The following is a 20,358-nucleotide window of genomic DNA, read 5'->3' on the forward strand; positions in this document are numbered from 1 at the left end:
TGCTTTAAACTACCCTCAAAGCTCAGTGATACTAGGGAATCCTGGGAATCGTAGTTTATTGTGGCACCACTCTGTGACAGAGAAAGCTCAATGTCTCAAAATAAAAAAAACTACAGTTCCCAGAATTCCATTTCATAGCGCCTGGTTGCTTCCTCTCCTCTCATTGGCTCTGGCTGCCTGAGTGACAGCTCGGGTTCAGCCAATCAGGATTTGCCTCAGTGCTTGCCCAGTCAGCTGAGCCTGTCAGAGTGTTCTTTCTCCTCCTCTTACGTCACTCTCTAGTCACGTGCTCTCCGCGCGCGGCTTTGCTGGCCGTGGCTACCTCCAGGGCTCCATTGGGATTGTTTGGGAGGCAGAGAGAAGTCATCATCGCGGAAGCGGAAGAGGGCTCCTTTGATAGACACGCCTAAGTCCCGCCCCTCCTCCTCCTCCTCCTCCTGCATCTCAGTAAGTAAACCAGGGGTGGGCTATCATATTGTCTTGGCTGTAGTTGTTGATGTGTGTGCCTTCAGGTCCTTTCTGACTTGTGCCCACCCTAAGGCCAACCTATAAATGGGTTTCCCTGGCAAGATTTGTTCAGAGGGGTTTTTTGCCATTGCTTTCCCCTGAGGCTGAGAGAGTGTGTCTGGCCCAAGGGCATGGCGAAGGGAGTGTCTCCAGAGGGAGGTTGCCATTGCCTTCACCTGAGGCTGAGAGAGTGTGACTGGCCCAAGGATATGGCCAAGGGAGTGTCTCCAGAGGGAGGTTGCCATTACTTTCCTCTGAGGCTGAGAGAGTGTGACTGGCCCAAGGATATGGCCAAGGGAGTGTCTCCAGAGGGAGGTTGCCATTGCTTTCCTCTGAGGCTGAGAGAGTGTGACTGGCCCAAGGATATGGCCAAGGGAGTGTCTCCAGAGGGAGGTTGCCATTGCTTTCCTCTGAGGCTGAGAGAGTGTAATTGGCCCAAGGGCATGGCCAAGGGAATGTCTCCAGAGGGAGGTTGCCATTGCTTTCCTCTGAGGCTGAGAGAGTGTGACTGGCCCAAGGGTATGGCCAAGGGAGCGTCTCCAGAGGGAGGTTGCCATTGCTTTCCTCTGAGGCTGAGAGAGTGTGACTGGCCCAAGGGCATGGCCAAGGGAATGTCTCCAGAGGGAGGTTGCCATTGCTTTCCTCTGAGGCTGAGAGAGTGTGACTGGCCCAAGGGCATGGCCAAGGGAGTGTCTCCAGAGGGAGGTTGCCATTGCTTTCCTCTGAGGCTGAGAGAGTGTGACTGGCCCAAGGGCATGGCCAAGGGAGTGTCTCCAGAGGGAGGTTGCCATTGCCTTCACCTGAGGCTGAGAGAGTGTGACTGACCCAAGGACAGGCCAAGGGAGTGTCTCCAAAGGCAGGCTGCCATTGCTTTCTTCTGAGGCTGAGAGAGTGTGACTGGCCCAAGGGCATGGCCAAGGGAGTGTCTCCAGAGGGAGGTTGCCATTGCTTTCCTCTGAGGCTGAGAGAGTGTGACTGACTCAAGGACAGGCCAAGGGAGTGTCTCCAAAGGGAGGCTGCCATTGCTTTCTTCTGAGGCTGAGAGAGTGTGACTGGCCCAAGGGCATGGCCAAGTGAGTGTCTCCAGAGGGCGGTTGCCATTGCTTTCCTCTGAGGCTGAGATAGTGCGACTGGTCCAAGGGCATGGCCAAGGGAGTGTCTCCAGAGGGAGGTTGCCATTGCTTTCCTCTGAGGCTGAGAGAGTGTGACTGACCCAAGGACAGGCCAAGGGAGTGTCTCCAGAGGGAGGCTGCCATTGCTTTCTTCTGAGGCTGAGAGAGTGCGACTGGCCCAAGGGCATGGCCAAGAGAGTGTCTCCAGAGGGCGTTTGCCATTGCCTTCACCGGAGGCTGAGAGAGTGTGACTCGCCCAGGGTCACCCAGTGGGTTTCCATTCGAACCCTGGTCTCCAGAATCTTAGAGTCCAACCCTCAAAACACTGCAACATGCTGATTCGTGTGTGTTGTTGTGTGCCTTCATGTCATTTCTGACTTATGGTGACCCTAACGCAAACCTATCATGGGGGTTTTCTTAGCAACATTTGTTCAGGGGAAGTTTGCCTTTGCCTTCACCTGAGGCTGAGAGATTGTGACTTGCCCAAGGTCACCCAGTGGGTTTACTTGGTTGAGCTGGAATTGAAGCCTGGTCTCCAGAGTCGTAGTCGAACACTCAAACCACTAGGCCATGTTGTCTCCCATACACACACACACACACACAGAGTATTATGTTTAGTCATGTTTTCATTTTGTAATATTGATATTTTAGACTGTATGCCCGTTTGGCAGGTTTTTATTCTTACTTCATTTTTATTTCTGCTATGTAAAGCGCTGTATAAATAAATGTTGATAATAATAATAATAATAATCTGTACAGATCAGAGATATAGCCATGTTAGTCTGTGGAATCATTATGTAGAGATCTTGCAGCATCTTTGAGACTAACTGAAAGAGAAGTTGGCAGCATGAGCTTTCATAGACTTCAGTCTACTTCCTCAGATGCATTCAGATGCATCTATTTCTGCTCAGATGCATCTGAGGAAATAGACTGAAGTCTGGGAAAGCTCATGCTGTCAACTTCTTTCTTTTAGTTTAGTCTAAAAGGTGCTGCAAGATCTCTCTCTATATATGTACAGATGTGAGAGCTGTATGGCGAAGAAAGTGGATAGAAAGAAAACCAACTCATTTGAGATGTGGTGCTGGAAAAGAGTACGGAGGATACCATGGACAGCCCAAAAAATGAACGAATGGGTCATAGAATAGATCAGACCTGCACAACTTGGCAGTAGGAAGGGGCCAAAATTAAAATAGGTTAACTTCTTTGGGCCGCAGATAGGTTTTAATTAAATATTTATTTATTTATTATTAGTAATCAATATTAATTCCCTCCTCCCCCTCCTCCTCCTCCTCCGCCTGGCCCTTTCCTCAACAGAAAGCTGAGCTGCAGAGGAGCATTGCGAATGTTCACCCATCCCCACCCTCCACCTGGCCTTCTCAGGAGAAAGCCAAGCTGCAGAGGAGCCTTGTAGGGCAAGTATTTGCCTGTCCTCGTCCTCCTCCTCTTCCTCCTCCTATGCTACCCATCCTCCTCAGGAGAAAGCCAGATGGTAGAGGAACCTTGATCGGCAAGCTTTTGCCCATCCTCCTCCTCCTCCACTTCCTGGCCTTCCCTTCAGAAGGCTGAGCCGTGAACGAGCCTTGAAATTGTTCCGCATCCTTGTGCGCCACCCAAAATCCTTTGGTGGGCCACATGCGGCCCCCGGGCCATATGTTGTGCAGACCTAGAATAGATCAAGCTTGACCTCTCTGGAAGTCAAGGTGATCTTACTTTGGCCACATTGCGAGAAGGGACCACTCACTCGAAAAGGCAATAATGCTAGGAGAGATAAGGCAGCAGAAAGAGGAAGACTACATGCCAGATGGATAGACTCAAATCAGGGAGGCCACAGATATGAATTTACAGGGCCTAAGCAGAACAGTGGAGCACAGGGGGTCCTGGAGATGTCTCATCTACAGGGTTGCCATGAGTCGGGGACAACTAGAGGGCAGTTAACAATAAATGTATGTGTCACGGCTGGGACCTATGGCTGGCTGGCCAGAGGCTTCCTGTTTTTCAGGCCTAGAGATACAAGTGAACCCAAAAAGTTATAATTAATGGATCCTGGCTGAAATGGTGTTAAACCTGTCAGCAAATCCCAGTTCCTCATTGCACTCCACCCTTCAAGGATCCTGTTGGTTTGCTTCCATGCAATGGTCTGGGTGGCTCAAGATGGGCTGGAAGAATTCAATGGCTCCCTTTTGGTTTCCTGTGTGTTGCCATTTCAGATGACAAATTTGCGTTCACTTTGCCCTTATCTTCTAAAAACCCTGGAAGGGCAGTGTTGTTCTTTCTTGTCATCTGAATGCTTTTTTCTGACCCAGCTGACAGCAAACCAAATGTCCCTGACAGTAATGTTCTCCTAAAAGTTGCTCCATTGGATTTGGTGATGCTAAAATAAATAGGTCTTTATTAATTACTAAATCCTACAAGGGCTGTGGACTGAAAAATATGAGAATGGTGTAACAGGAATCAAGACACCAGGCCAACTACTTGGTAGTTAAGAAAGATAGTGTTAGTTAGCTCTTGTACACTCCCACACATTTAATCTAAATCTAAGTAAGAAAAATCAACAATTTCACCTTTGTGATGTTTAAGATCTTCCTGTACTTTAGAAGTATATTTTAGCAAGTTATATTGGCCATACTAATAACATTATTTCAGAAGCATTTACAAGTACTTTTCCATTTCTTTTTTGCACTTGCTGCTGTACAGATCTTTTACATGTCATATGGTTTTACTAATTCAGCCTACAGAATATCTGAATCTTTCATCAAAGAAGAAACAATTATGGCTCACACACGCAAGCCCCCTCTTGTGACGGGCATATCTCCCAATGAAGGCATTTCGTGGACAAAGGTCACAATTCGAGGAGAAAACTTGGGAATGGGCCCAACGGATCTGATAGGTAAGTCAAGAAAGCTGTTTTAAATTGTGGTGGGGGTGGTCTGTATCCAGCAGAGATTACTCAGAAATGTTTTTGATAATTCTGTTGTACTATGAAAATATTTAATATACAATATAAAGCTTTTTTCCCTTCATAAAGTTCAAGCAGTGACACAGAACTTTGTGGAGGCTAGGACAATATTTAGATAATAAATAATTTAACCATTTAAAAGGTAGCACAATGAGTATTTAGGCTTGTTAGGAATAAGAAACAAGGAAATTGTTTCATGAGAGGTAACACGAATGGCTGTTTAAGTTTAACACCATTCATGTTATTCTGTTATAAATCTGACCAAGAGTCAAGATGTAATATCCACTAAGTGTCTTATAGAGAATTTGCCTGCACAGCATAGTGTTTTTGGCCCAAATCGCTGATACATGCTTGACATGAGACACTTCTTTGAAGATGCATCAGAAAAGGGGAGCCAATCTGTTAATGCCTTATTTTATCCATTGGATTTTCAAAGTGTGGGCTTGTTGAGTTCACTAAGCAGATTTCTGCTTTTTGTGTGCTTATAGATCTGTAGTTAATTTTTAGGGTTACCTGCTACAAATGGCTTATTCTAAAATGAGGGCCTTTTTATTACATTTACAGCTGGCTTAGAATGCCAGCATTTTTCAGACTTTTCCAATGTATTTGCCCCTACCTAGCTTGCTGTCCTTTGAGGTCCTCAGTAACCACCATATAATAACCTGTTCCATATATGTGGAAGCTCCTGTGTCACGTGCAGCTTGTTACATATAAGGATCTCTGGAGTAATCCAACACACACATTAGAACAAGATAACAACACAGTTTTGTATGCTCCACTCTTAAAGCCAGACTGATTTTTAAAAAGAGGGGATGATAATTGGAAGGAACAGCCTCTTTTCCTGATTTTCTACTTTAATAAAATACAATTGGGATAATAGATTACTGGGGACACTGTGAAAATTCTCCATTAGGGGATGATGAACCCATCCTTCGGGATCTCTGTTTTCCGGAAGAGATGTCTGACTTTGGGTGCTTCTGCACTGTAGAAATAATGCAGTTTGACACCACTTTAACTGCTATGGCTCCATCCTACAGAATCCTGGGATCTGTAGTTTTGTGAGACACCAGCACTCTTTAGGAGAGAAGGCTAAAGACCTTATGAAATTATAAATCCTAGCATTCCGTAGGATGGAGTTGCAGCACTTAAAATGGTGTCAAATTGCATTATTTCTACAGTGTAGATTCACCCTCATAGGGTTTTTTTTTGGGGGGGGGTAGTGTGGGGAGTGCACTGGCTTTCTCTAAACTGCACTTTGCTGTCCTTTACCACTTTGGATGGTGCATGCAACCTCACTTTCATTCTGTGCTTAAGTTTGAGTATTATAATATTGGTAGCTGATGTTTATATATTTAGACCACCAGTTTGCAGTCTTTTAAACAGTCTTTTTGAAGTGGGTCTTTGAAATAACAGTTGAGTCATATTGGTAGACTAGAGTGATGTGATAATGAATTAAGGAATATTCACCATCAAGCAATTTGTTTCTCTGTTTCCCTATGATAACTCAGGTTTGACCATCTGTGGACACAATTGTCTTCTGACTGCTGAATGGATGTCTGCCAGCAAAATTGTATGTCGAGTAGGGCAAGCTAAGAATGATAAAGGAGACATTATCGTCACTACAAGATCAGGAGGCAAAGGGACCTCAACTGTTTCTTTCAAACTCTTGAAACCTGAAAAAATAGGTATGTTTGCCTCAGTTTCAAAACAATATCTGTATATAGTTTTTTTAAAATTGAAATGTTATCAACACATGTTCTAGGTATGTAATTTAACAAATTCTATGAATTCAGGAAGCCACGTTTATGTAGAGAGATTGTTTTATATAGCCTTCTATTGTCTACTTTGACATACAGTTACACTCTAGGGTCCAAAAAAATACTGCAGAAATATTCCCGTTTGAGACTGCTTTAACTGCCCTGGTTCAGTGCTAGGGAATCCTGGAAATTGAGATGTATTGTGGAAGCAGTGCTTTCTGACAGAGAAGGCTAAATGTCTCACAAAACTATAGTTCCCAGAATTGAGTGAGGGCAGTTAAAGCGGTCTCAAACAGGATTATTTCTGCAATGTTTCGGACCTAGGTTGTGTCAGGATTTTTCCATCTGCTTTCTGTTAGGTCTGTCCTCCATTGTTGGGAGTGAACCTGGCATCATGCATATGTGTATTCTTTTGTTGCTTTATGGCTCTCTTCTTGAAAAACTCTTGAATTCAAAATGTCTAAGCATTTCCCAATGTTCTTAAATTGAGCTATACTGATACTATTCTCTTTCCATAGGCTTCTGTATATTGCTAAGTTTTATTACATTTAGTAGGCATCCCACTAAGATCCAATTAGCCACATTTTGAAAATGCAGTTTTCTGCCAATTGATTGTTTGAAATATATTAAGTCTCTCATGGTGCTCATGCACAATGCTCAGTTGTTTATTCAGGATGAAATGTAAAAGACTAATGCATATTTTTGGTAATGGTTTAACATTTGTATTATAGATTCAGGAAAGCAGAAACAATATGTGAGGGAAAGTGCTTTAATTCAGATAAAATCCTTTCATAGCTACACTGTTCTGCTTCTATTTGGGCTCCATTGTTAGCCCAGAATATGACTGTGTGAGCCAGAAAGGAGAGGATCACCAGGTTGCATTTGTCTTATTCTTCTCAGATAATTTTCTCAGCATCTATTTTATACTTGTACAGCTTCCTTGACTTAGCGCAGCAAGACAGAACCTCATGAGACTGGACAGGGCTTATTGTTACAAGGATATGTGTTTTGTTTTCTCTAGGTATCTTGGATCAGTCTGCTGTCTGGGTTGAGGAAATGAACTATTATGACATGCGCACTGACAGGAATAAAGGGATGCCCCCTTTGTCTCTACGTCCCGCTAATCCTCTTGGTATTGAGATAGACAAGTGAGTACCACGATCTACATTCTTAGTAGCTTTCCTTGTATCAATTCCAGAAGGTTTCAAAGTTTGAGGTTTGTAGAAAACAAGTATAGCTGAATGGGTAGAAAATTTGACTTGGCTATGAAATGTTAGTGTTTCATTCCCAACTCTGACCTGATTTAACTGGATAAATTGGCCTTGTTTGGTTATCCAACAGATGAATTGAAAGAATAATGATATTTCTCTGAATGGTTACAAGGGGCACACACACTGAACTCATTAAACATGAATCAAAAAAATGAGGGCATGACAATCATGTTTGGGTACATTTGTTTAAAACTAGGATTGGCTGACACCAGTTCAGTTTGCACTTAATGATCTTAGACTGATAAACCATGGATTATGACCTGAAAAAGAGTTGGATGCTCATCTGGGTTTCATCTTAGTTGTTAAACAGATATTAAACCAGCTTCTCAGATAGTTGCAATGGGAAACTGGTTTGAAGAAACCATGACATTTCAAACTAGGCATAAGAAGGAAGGGTGAAAGAAGGAGTGCATGGCCACATGCCTCATTCTCCGACCAGTATCCATTCCACCAGAGATCATTATGATGTACCCTGGATGTTAAACAAACTGAAACACAGATCAGAAAACATTTTAACACCTTGTAATTTCTAGAAAGCATGCCCAAGTCAGCCTTAGCATTCCAAATATGTAATCAAATCATTTTACCTGGTGGGCTTGTTGCTTGCATTTAGTCGTTTGTTTCTTAGTTTTCGTGATTTTAATAGTAAAATATACAACAGTATTTTAATTTTATATTTTATATAAAAATGTATATTTTAATGTTATTGCTCAGATGATCACTTAAAGTTCAGTATAATGGGAAAGTTTGTAATGGCAGAGGGAGATAAAAGAACAAGGTAGTAAATTACAGTGTGCTTGTGCCATACGTGGGCGTACTATATGCAGCTTCCTCCTTACGCAGAAGCTGCGCAACAATGTAAACAATGGAGTGTGCGCCTGTGGTGCAGGCGCTGGCGTGCTGACACGTGCACGTGTGCCGACACATGCACGTATGCACGCATCCCGTTGTTTCCTATGGGGCGCAAGCATATGTGGATTTTCCCTTATGTGGGGGGGGGGGCAGAACGGATTCCCCGCCTAAGGGGAGGGCCCACTGTAAGTAAGTTTAGCTGTTCAGAGCAATAGCTGGTTTCTGTTTTATTTGAGTTTGTTCAGTGTGGGATCTGCAGCAATAGCTATAAAGCTATAAAATAAAAAATACGTTTTCCTTTGAACATTTCTTTCAGTTTTAATTAAAAAAATAGAGATTTTTCCACTAAGCTAAAAATCCTATTATTTTCCTTCCACAAATGCCACACTTTATATAAATGTGGCTTTTTAAAGAAATTACTATAGATGTGTCCCTGTTTTTTAGGCTTAGCATCATAGTAAGTGCTTGGGGAAAGTATCACTGCAGTGCTTCACCCATAATATAATTTTAGCACTAAGGACAGGTATACCAGAAAGATGTTGAGCTTTAAAATTACACTTGTCCCTCCATGTTTGTGGCTTTGACTTTTGCGGCTTTGGTTATTTATGGATTTTATTAATATTTTCTCTCTAAGAATAACTAGGTTGTCAGTGCAACTCTATGGTCAACTTTAACCAAAGGTTGCACTGGAGGAGCTAGAGATTCCTAGAGAGGTGTTCTCTTAGGTAAAAACATACAGTGTTTTTGTTATTTGCATTTTTCACATTTGCGGGGATCCTGTGCTCCTAACCGCAGCTAATGAGGAGGGATGAGTGTATATTGATGGGTTTATCTGTATTTTATTGTTCTTGGAAAAGTAGTGAAATAAATATTTTATAGAATAAGTTTTATTGGATAATTAAATATTTTTTTCACATTTATCTTGTTGCATAGCTGGGCATCTGAAAATACATGGATCACAGTGCAGAGCTTCAAAGCAGTTGAAAGTAAAAATTATTTGTAATTAATGTCTACTTTCAGTAACTCACATTACAGTTGTAAGGTGAAGAGAAACAATTTTACTTCTTTTTCAGTACAACTATTTTAGTTGCTTTTATAGTTATGAGGCTCTGATATGTATTTTTACCACAGGTTAGCAGTTTGCAGCATTTTCATTAAAAAAACCCTAAGTAAAAGTAATTACCAGTAGCTTAGTTATTCTTGAATAGTGAAATTTGCAACTATAAGGGTATCCAACAGGTGCCTGAAAATGTAACTGTGGCTAATTACTTTTAAAAGTAACTTCTGCAGTGTCATAATAGTGTAATGAATATTTTTAGCATATGTGGAATACTGTATATACTCATGTATAAGTCTAGAAATTTTAGTCAAAAAATTAACCCCCATAAACTTATTTATGGGTCAGTTTAAATACTGTAGTTTAACTCTTATCAGAAGAAGAACTATCACCTTCTCTGAGTAGAGTGGCAAAAGGCAAGATCTTAGCCCATCCCAGGAGCATCTAAAAAACCCACCAATCCCTCTACATTCTGCTGTGGTGCCACTTTTGACCTTTTCGAATACCTGGGTGGGAAACCTGTGGCAGTTGCCGCTCTTTGACACTGACCTCAAAGGAGCGTCAAGAGGAATTGGGCTTTGAAGAATTTGAATAAAGACATTATCACATTATATTGTTATAGCACTATTATTCCACTTTAACTGCTATGACTGCTTTCTGTGGAATCCTGGCATTTGCAGTTTAGGAAGGGGCAATTATAAACCTCAGCCAGAGGGCTCTTAAGCATACAAACCCAAGGATTCCACAGGAAGCAGCCACAGGAATTAAAGTGGAATAATAGCACTATAACAGTGTAGTATGACATTGACCTGACATTTGTGTATGTTTGCAGGCCTTCCTGGGTTAAAATCAGGCAAAATTATCACAGTAAAGTTAAAGGCTATCCTCACTACTAAAAGTCACAATTGTCTTTGCTTTGCCTTTTCATCCTTTTTGATGTGTGCATTTTCTTAGCCCCAGCCACACCTGGTTGCCTCCCCAACACATCATGCAGCCACCATTTACTGTTGTTCCTTCCTCATCCATCCAGCTTTTAGGATGAGCACAAACAGTTATGCCTGCTGGAATTTTGTAAGTTCTTTGGCATCATTTTCCTTTGCTTCATCCTTTACATCCTTTGTTATATGCTCCTACATTTTGCCCTCAATTTATCCACAGGTCATACCAAAATCCATAAATTTAGTACTCAAACCTATCCTCGACTTATATACTTATACCTATAGTTGAGTATATACTGTACTTAAAAATCCAACACAAAATAAATATTACTACTTCTAAAATAATGCTGCAACAATAATAAAGTGTGCATGTGCCTTCAAGGGCTACAGAATCACAAAGATGGCATTGTATCAAGATTGCAAGCAAATTTATGAGGGCAGACTGTATTGACTGAGGCAACAGTCCACTGATATTTGATTTCCGCTAACCATGCTCTGCACAGCTGGTCATCTACCAGGCATAGGCTTAGCTGTGAGATGTTTTGACAACCATCCTGTTGGGTTGTTTTCTTTTGGCAGTTCTTGGTTGGTGGCAATAATAAGAAGTAATTAGTGAGCTGCAAGTCATGAAGTGCTGGGCTGTGTTTGACTTTCAGTGCAACTCTGCAATAACCCTGTAATAGTGTAGGATGGACAGAGGGCACAATCACGTTAAATGGGGAGACATGGATCTATATGAGGTCATTACAAAGCTGCTCAGTTACTCTTGGTGCACATAATCTGAAGGAGGGGGGGGAGTCAAAAGAATGGGAAAACAAATAAGTGATCTATACCTGCTTTTAAAGGATTTCTCTGCTTTAACAGAAAGATAGACAGTGTATCTTGCCTCTTATTTTTGCTCTGTTGGTATTTGTTGATATGGCTCTTCTCAGATTTTTTTAAAAGGATTAATTCTAAAATCCTAAATTATAAATTAAATCCTAAATTGATTATAAAATCTAACCAACATATAAAATAAAATTCTAAAACCCTTGCAGGTTTTCAGCAGCATGGAGTTATCTGTTTTACTTCTTTGCCTGTCAGTGTCTTAAGCCCTCCAGATTGGGCCATTTTTCAGGCAGTTTTTTGCCTCAGCAAGCCAAAAGCCACCAAAGTCACCTGAAAGTGTGACTGTTTGCTTCCTCTAACTCTCACTCCCACCCCTCCCAAATCTACTAAAAATGTCCTAAAGAAATGGGCAAAATGATGGTTGGAAGTGATGACGTGGCACTTCAGGCACAGTGAAAAATACTGGTGTGGCCCACTAGGTTGGAGCAAGATGGTGGTGGCCCTGACTCCTGTGTAGTCACCCACCCCTAAAGTACATGATATGTTCGATGCCTAGCATGCAGCTGAAAGTTAATTTCATTTTTGCTTGTAAATGCAAGTTGAGTCTTTATTCAGAATTTCAAAATCTGAAATATTCTAAAAACCGAAGGTTTTTACATGGGTGGGTAAGATAGTGGCACCTTTGCTTTCTTATGGTTCAGTATACACAAACTACATTTAATGCACAAAATTATTTAAAATAGTGTATAAAATTGCCCTCAAGCTATGTGCGTATGGTATTTGTGTGTGAATTTTGTGTTTAGACTTGGGTCCCATCTCCAAGGTATCTCATTATGTACTTATATGCAAATACAGGTATTCTGAAATCCATTTTTTAAAAATACAATCTGAAATCCCAAACACTTCTGGTCCCAAGCATTTCAGATAAGGGAGACTCAAGCTGTAACTAAGGTGCTTTTAAAGTGATTGGATCCCATAGAACAGTTCCCAAAACCCCACCTGCCCCTTATAAGCATGTCTAAGCTATTATTAGATTCTTAGGGGGTGAGGGTGGGGGAGTCATTTTTATTGTTACGGGGAGACATGGAGACTGGGAAAACTGTTATCTCCTGTGGTACCCTCACCCATAGGACAATCTTTCTTTGCTCAGATGGGGTTTTTCAGTGGATTGATTAACCCCTTCCCTTCTCAAAAGAAATATGAAATTCAAAATCAAGATTCACCTATACAGACAAATGGAATTTTTATTAACTCTAAGCTCCTTAGCTCTTGCCTTTAAATGATCAAGGGAGCAAGGCTGGGAAAGACTTCTGGCTAAGTATTAGGCAAACCAGTAGCAAGTGAGTTAGATCACCCTTTCTCAATGTGGTGATCTTGAAATGGCAGTATTGCTTGTGGATGCTGGATATAGTAATCCAGCACATACCAAAAGCATATAGCAAGGTAGGGAAAGATATGAACCAATGGTCTGGGGCAGTGTTTTATGTTGAGAAGGGTCCTATACAGTACATAGTAATGAATAAAAGGAATGTTAAGACATACAACAAATGTAATTTTAAACTGCTGACTGTTGTGGTATGGGGATGGAATTTAACAAGTAATATAGCAGATGTAAGTTACCCTTTCTCTGTCTCAGAGGAAGGCACTGGCAAAAATCCTTTGAACAAACTTTGCCAAGAAAACCTCATGACAGGTTCACCTTAGGAAATAACTTGAGGGCACAGAATAACAAATATTAGATATGCTCTTATCTGAAATAACTAATTCTGTCTTTTACCACCTAATATTCTGCCACTTTTTTCTGTTCATTGACAAAGAATTCAAAGGTATAGCCATGTTAGTCTGTAGAATCAGTATGTAGAGAGATCTTGTAGCACTTTTGAGACTAACTGAAATAAAGATGTTGGCAGCATGAGCTTTTGTAGACTTCAGTCTACTTCCTCAGATGCTTTTGGTGGAGTGGATGCCAGGGAGAGACATACAGATGGACTTGCTACTTCATTTTCATACCAAAATGATTTTGAATTTGAATTGACATTCTCACATACCTATGGCTTATATATGTTTGTCCCTGGCTTCCACTCCACCAAAAGCATCTCAGGAAGTAGACTGAAGTCTAGGAAATCTCATGCTGCCAACTTCTTTATTTCAGTTAATTTCAAAGGTGTTACAAGAGCTCTCTACATGCAGATTGAGGACCTAACGGTGCATTTCCACTATCTATGGTTCATGTGTAGATGGTGCTGTGAAGCACAATGGTAAGGGATAGTATTGCCACCTTTTTTATTGGTATTTCCTTATGACATTAACCATAGCCTTATTTTCTTTTAGCAAGGACAGCTTTTCCTTAGATTCATGTATCAGCTTTCTCCTCTGTTTTTTAAGTTCCTGCATGAGAAGACAATGAATTTAGGTTTTAAAAACCTAGCTGAGGTGGAGTGAAACTGATTGGTTTTATTTCCTTAATTTCTAATGACAGTAGATAGTTCCTGATTATATTACGGTGTCAATGATGAACAAATTCCAGCAGCGAAGCAGTTTTTCCATGGTGGCTATGACTTGAATCTTAGGTTATTGGAAACATTTCCCATTCTCCTCCTCTTCCTCTGCAGTTACCAATGGCCTGTTACAGACAGGCCAAAATAAAGCTGCTTCGAGTCACTTTGGAGGTATGGTATTTCAATGATGCATGCATCCTAAGAGTCCAAAAGCCGCACCAATGCTGCATTCCAGTCCTTAGGACTGGAGCGTGGCTTTGGTGCGGCTTTTGGACTCTTAGGACGCATGCATCATTGAAATACCATACCTACAAAGTGACTCGAAGCTGCATTATTTTGGCCTGTCTGTAACAGGCCAATATTTCTGTGAAAATGTGGACCCTCCTGATGAATGTGAATAGGACATGTTGGGCTCCTGGAGGAGGGCAAAATTACCACGAATTGGACTTGGACCCCTGTTGTTGTTGTTGTTGTTATGGTTGTTATGCTTTCCCCAAAAAATTGGGACACAAAGCAGCTTACAGATTACAAAGCAATATAATTAAAAAGATACAAAAGTGGGCATTAAATTAAATTAGTATAGTATAACAAATCACTCATGAAAAGAATAAAAAGCAATTTGAAAGATTAAAAATGCTTAAAAAAATTAAAAGTATGGTACTAAAACATTAAAACAATAAAAATAAAACTGTATGCAGATCCTTAAACATTCACAGCCAGCACTACAGAGATTTAAGAGCTCAACCACAAGATAAGATAAATTTACTTGACCAATTATATAGATAGAATGGTTCTTGGTCTCTTTCCTGCTCCACCAGCTCCTCCATACCTTCTTCAAAGGAAAAAAATTGGTTTGGATTTTACACCTATTGAATCAAGCTCTTTTCTGCAAAAAATCAGACACAGCCAACAAGTTAATTTTAAGGACTATATCTTTTTGCTGGACAAATGCTGAACTTCTCTGTTTTGCTTGCTTTCCTGGCATCAGATGTAGCCTTGAAATGTGACAGTAATGATCAGCCCTAAATGTGCTTCATTTGGCTTGGTATAGTCTGTGTGTGGTTTGTGTTCACTTACTGTGTCACTACTGGGATTTTCTTGAGAATGAATACAAAGGTGAAATATTCCCAGTAGCAGTATTTGTCCTCTTACTAGTAACTTCATTTCCATTTTTGAGGTCTACCTTGCTGGTCATACACTGCCACCTAATGGAATATATGAATCTTTGTGGTAACAAAGATGATTGTTTTTATGGAGTAGTTCATTTCTAGGTTTATATGAAAAATAAAAAGACCACATTCTTAAACACTTTGTGTGGCTGCTGGTTAAAGTTTAATATTTAATATAGTGATTTTTAGCATTGGAAGACAATACCTTGCAGGGCCTAATATGGCTGATGTGAAATACTTTAAAATCCCATTTGATTTGCAGAAACATAATTATACGCTCATTCATTGAAATGCATGGCAATTAGCTGCAGTTGAAATGTGTCTTGTATTTGTTTGACTGTATACCTTTGTTGCTGATTCTTCTTTTGTCTTTTGTCTCTCACTGAGTTGTTTTAGTGATGTTTTGCCACATCAATTTTGACCATTCCATATTTGCTACTACAGTGTACCTCTCCTTTGGATTATTTCCAGAGAGCATCCTGGTCCTCTGTCCTACTATTGGCGAAAGTCCTTGTTAGCACCTTTAGGTCTGTGCTGTTTAGTCTGCTCTAGCATCCATTCTGCTGGTCTCCTGCATGCATGAGTAACAGAATACAGCTGGTACAAACATTTGCTCCTGGGGTCTGGCTGATACCAGACAGGGGGAATGTATATGGTAACATGGTTTGTTTATGGTGGTTGCCATTCAGTCTTTATTTACATAAAATGGCTCTTCTTGACCTATAAAATCCTCTGGAATCTAGATCATGTTACTTTTCACGGACAGTATCCAGTAAAATTGCCTCATTTGGGTTTTAAATAGATTTTACAGAGTCATGTATACAGAAATCACTACCTTTGGACTGTTTAACTATTTAAAAGCTATATTTATGGACACATTCACATTTCTTTTTAAAATGAAAGCAAGGAAACCTTTCACTCTCTACTTGTTTAATGGCATCCTCATAAGAGAGGATTTCTACCACTTTTTTTTAAGCACTTGCTTAAATTGAATGTCCTGTTACCTGGTTTCCAATTTACAACTGTGCTGGTATGTTGAAGAAGATCTGTTTTGAACTGCTTGGTGCTATTCAGACTAGTTAGTATTACAGATGGATGAGCTGCATGGGGCTTCATTTGGGGCAGTCACCTAAAACAATGCAATTTGGACTGAATTTAGATTAAGTCTGAACTCATTTTTAAGCTCACTCCTATTCTGATATTCAGATCTCAGTGCTTGTCCCATTGATATGATCAGGAAAGGTAGAAGGCCTGAGATCTTCCCAATCCTTTTGTGAGCCCCCTCTCAGATGTCTTTTACTATCTGTGGCATAAGAAATTTGTTGTTGAAATCTAGGGTCCCAAACACACTGCAGAAATAATCCAGTTTGAGACCACTTTAACTGCCCTGACTCAATGCTAGTCAATTCTGGGAACTGTAGTTTTGTGAGACATTAAGAACTTTATCGCAATGCGTTCCTTCCACGTGTTCTGAGAACGGAACGGAAGGAGTAGGGATGAGTGCGGAACGAGTGGGGGACGGATTTTACCGCACGCATCCGTCCCTCATTCGTTCCATTCCCCCTCTCTTCCGTTCTTAATCCGTTCCAGAGGGGGAAATTTTTGAGAACTGTTCTGAACAGTTCTCAAAAAGCGTCCCCTCTGGAACGGAAGGGGCAGGGAAGAGAGGGGGAATGGAACGAGTGAGGGACGGGTGTGTGTGGTAAAATCCGTCCCCCACTCATTTCCGTTTCCTGCTGGGCCGGGCCGAGAACCCGGTGCGATAAACTTCTTAGTCTTCTCTGTCAGAGATCTCCGGTGCCACAATAAACTACAATTACCAAGATTTCCTAGAACTGAGCCAGTGCAGTTAAAACAGTTTCAAACTGGATTATTTTTGCAGTGTGTTTTGGACCTTGGTAAAGTACTAGGATTCTAATGAACTAACTTTATATTTAGACCCATTAAAGGCTAGTTGGTTTCATCTACATCAGATAATTGCTTTTACACACAAATTAAAAGCAATAGGAGGACCACCTAGATAACTTACCTTGTTTGAGGCACGATGTGTTCCCCCCTCCCAAAGTACCAAAGGATCAACATTTTAAATCTATAACTGTTTGATTGACCACTTTTACCAAAACATCTGTAGCATAGAACTAACCTGGGAAATGGATTTGAATCTTTTAATTCCCATTTCAAAATGGACTAGTTTGGTCTTCCATCCCTTTTAAATCCAGATCAGCATTGACTAGAGAAAACACCATGAAAATTCTACACAAGTGGTACTTGACTCCAGTGAAGCTAGCCAGAATGGTTAAAAATGTTTCCTCCAAATGTTGGTGTGGTTGTAATGTTAATGGCACATTTCTACACATGTGGCTAGACTGCCCCAAAATAAACACATTTTGGCAATTGGTACTTGAACAAATTTAATTGATTACCAACCAAGAAATAAAATTATGTCCAGAAATGTTTTTGTTATCAATATATGTGGACACAAACTCAAATTTGGAACATAAAAACCTCATAGATTCCTCATTACAGCAGCCTGTAGAGAAATTGCCAGATGCTGGAAAACAGGGGAGTTATCTTTAGGTAAGTGGTGGGAAAAGGTGTGGGACCCGTGGCTACTAGAAAAATTGTCTGACAGAATGGCAAGTTACACAGGACAACCAAATCAGTACCTTTCATAGACAAATGGTTCCCACTCAATGACTTTATAAACAAAGACAGAAACAAGAAAAGACAACCTCCATCTCATCTGAACCTTTGGTCGGACATTCTGGACTAGATTTACACAAAGACAGCACTGGAATTTAAAATGATCACTTAACACTGAATAGAATCCAAGAAGGGGACCCGCAACACAATTCAAAGTTGTGAGATGAATTAGTTTATGTTGCTTTATTGCTGTAATATGTTTTGTATATAGTTGTTTGCTTACCATTTTTTAAAATAAATGTTAAGAAGAAAGCAAAGGTTCAATGCAAAAAGAGGCATAAGAGAAGAAAGGAGTTTTATTAAAGGAGATAGAGGATTGAGTTTGCATGTATAGATTTTTTGAGGGAAAACAAAAACAGTGATGTTCAAAGAAATCAGAGGGGAGAGTATAGGTATGGTTTAGGAAAGAAGTGAATTGAGTTGTGAAAGAGAGGACAAACATTGTGTAGGTAGGACAGACAGCAGGGCATGCCTGATGCTGTGTCTGCTTTTTTTAGGCCACAGCTTATAAATCAGCCAATACTGTGAAAATACTTCCCACCACATGTCTCATCAGGGAAAGTAAAGGACAAGGGACATTAGTAGGTGTCTTTCATATGTGAATAATCCATGGATAATCTGAAGTGCTATAGATATTGTAATGCCATATTACCAGTGCTTTTTCTTTGTAATGGGTTCACACAATCAGACATCAAGTCATTAAGTGTTGACAGATTACAATACAAAGTCAAACTACAGTAGACCCACCTCTTATGCAGGGGATCCATTCTGGACCCTCCCACGTAAGGGTAATTGAGTGTATGGTCAATTCTCATTCAGAATAATGGAGCATGCTCCCGCGGCGTGCCCCCCATTATTTTGATTGGGGTTTGCCTTCCACGTGAGCTCAAGTCCGGAAAGGTCAAGCCCACATAAGGGGCGGGCCAGCTGTATGTGTGTGCATGTCTGATCGGCTCTTTAGAGGACCCTTATGTGGAGGCTTACCAAAACTGAATACACTCTTACCTCGGGTTACGAATTTAATCCGTTCCGGCGCCATTTTCGTAACCCGGAAGTCTTCGTAACCCGAGAAAGCCATAGGCGCTAATGCAGAGAAGCCGCGATTTGGTGCGAAATAGCGCCAAAAAGCACCAAAAGGTTATTCGTAACCCGGAATAACCTTCGTAACCCGGAAATATTTTTTATTTTTTTTTTTCGTAACCCGAAAAGTTCGTATCCCGGCGCGTTCGTAACCCGAGGTAAGAGTGTATTATTTACACTGCATGCTTACAATGGAACCAACCTAAAGCAAGATCATTTGAAGTTATATTTTTCTAGCTGAAAGATTTTTATTTTGCTTTTATGATGAATTAGATACATTACAGCATTTGACATTTTCCAGGAGTGCCAGCAGAGTCTCCCTTTGGTTATTAGCTGATGTTTGCCACCCAGACTTGCAACTTTCACCACTCAAGTAAGACAGATATGCTGGTCTTGGTATTGTTACTATTACAGCCTGACTATGGTGCTTGAGACAGTAAGCAAGTTTGGAGAAGTTAATTCAGCAGTGGAATGTAATGAAAACATAACACATGATGAGTGGAGCCAACTCTCCCATATATTGTCATCCAGACCATTTGACAAGCTGTACTACGATCATCAAACCACTTATGAGGATAGAGTTCTGTTTATATTAATGGAAGTTATCTGATGATCTCCAGCCTGTTAGTCTCAATTGGTTGAGATTAAATGAAATGAAATTTATTTTGTAGATGCTTTTATAAGGCTGTAATCAGCTTCCATATGCTAGAAATTGATGCAGAGCACAGTATTCAACATCTTTCCAGTGCTCATTTTTGGAAAGGAACTTCTAAAGACTCCTTCAAAGTTGGCATGATGCACACTAAGCTCAAAATGCTGGGACTGATTCTTATTTTATTAAGCATGTACATTCAGTTTTTGCAATGTACTGTAGTTAGTTACTGGATCTGCAACCAAACAGGTGGGGATGAGGAAGAAGACATCCTTATTGCTGCTTATTTAATATATATATATATATATATATATATATATATATATATATATAATGCTTGGTTTTCAGCCAGTTTGAGGAATCCCACATATCAGAGGAAATAACTGGCAAAACCACCTCTGAGTATTACTTGCCTAAGAAAACCCTATTAAATTTGGAGGGGTGCAATGTTGATAGGTGACTGAAAGGCATGTACACATGCACATAATCCCAAAAACAGGAAACAATTGAGCTAACAGTGTTTGTCTTAACTAGTGAATCATAGAATCATAGAGTTGGAAGAGACCACAAAGGCCATCCAGTCCAATGCTTGCCATGCAGGAACTCTCAATCAAAACATACCTGACATTTGGCCATCCAGCCTCTGTTTAAAGACCTCCAAGGAAGGAGACTCCACCACTCCCCGAGGGAGTTTGTTCCACTGTTGAACAGCCGTTACTGTCAGGAAATTCCTCCTAATGTTGAGGTGGAATCTCTTTTCATGTAGCTTGCATCTATTGTTCTGGGTCCTATTCTCTGGAACAGCAGAAAACAAGTTTGCTCCCTTCTCAATATGGCATCCCTTCGAATATTTAAACAGGGCTATCATATCACCTCTTAACTGTCTCTTCTCCAGGCTAAACATCCCCAGCTCCCTAAGGCGTTCCTCATAGGGCAAGGTTTCCAGACCCTTCACCATTTTAGTCGTCCTTCTTTGGA

At 40.6% G+C, this 20,358-nt stretch overlaps 1 protein-coding gene across 3 annotated transcripts in view; it reads left to right on the plus strand.

Annotated features, from left to right (window-relative positions):
- Window positions 1-304: 304 nt before the first annotated feature.
- Window positions 305-20,358, plus strand: part of LOC149316996 (exocyst complex component 2) — a 105,173-nt gene continuing 85,119 nt past the window's right edge. Inside the window, exons 1-4 of one of the 3 annotated variants that reach the window (XM_089516637.1) lie at window positions 305-447; window positions 4,314-4,506; window positions 6,084-6,260; window positions 7,354-7,480. In XM_089516637.1, coding sequence (XP_089372763.1) covers window positions 4,323-4,506; window positions 6,084-6,260; window positions 7,354-7,480 — 488 coding nt within the window. In that variant the 5' untranslated portion in view covers window positions 305-447; window positions 4,314-4,322. Of the gene's footprint in view, window positions 448-477; window positions 499-4,313; window positions 4,507-6,083; window positions 6,261-7,353; window positions 7,481-20,358 lie in introns of those variants that run through there. The other 2 variants (XM_089516638.1, XM_089516639.1) reach the window with 2 other exon arrangements.

The sequence above is a fragment of the Sceloporus occidentalis genome, unplaced genomic scaffold, assembly GCF_023333645.1.
Source record: "Sceloporus occidentalis isolate IW3139 unplaced genomic scaffold, rSceOcc1.0.p SCAF_3, whole genome shotgun sequence".
Taxonomy (NCBI): domain Eukaryota; kingdom Metazoa; phylum Chordata; class Lepidosauria; order Squamata; family Phrynosomatidae; genus Sceloporus; species Sceloporus occidentalis.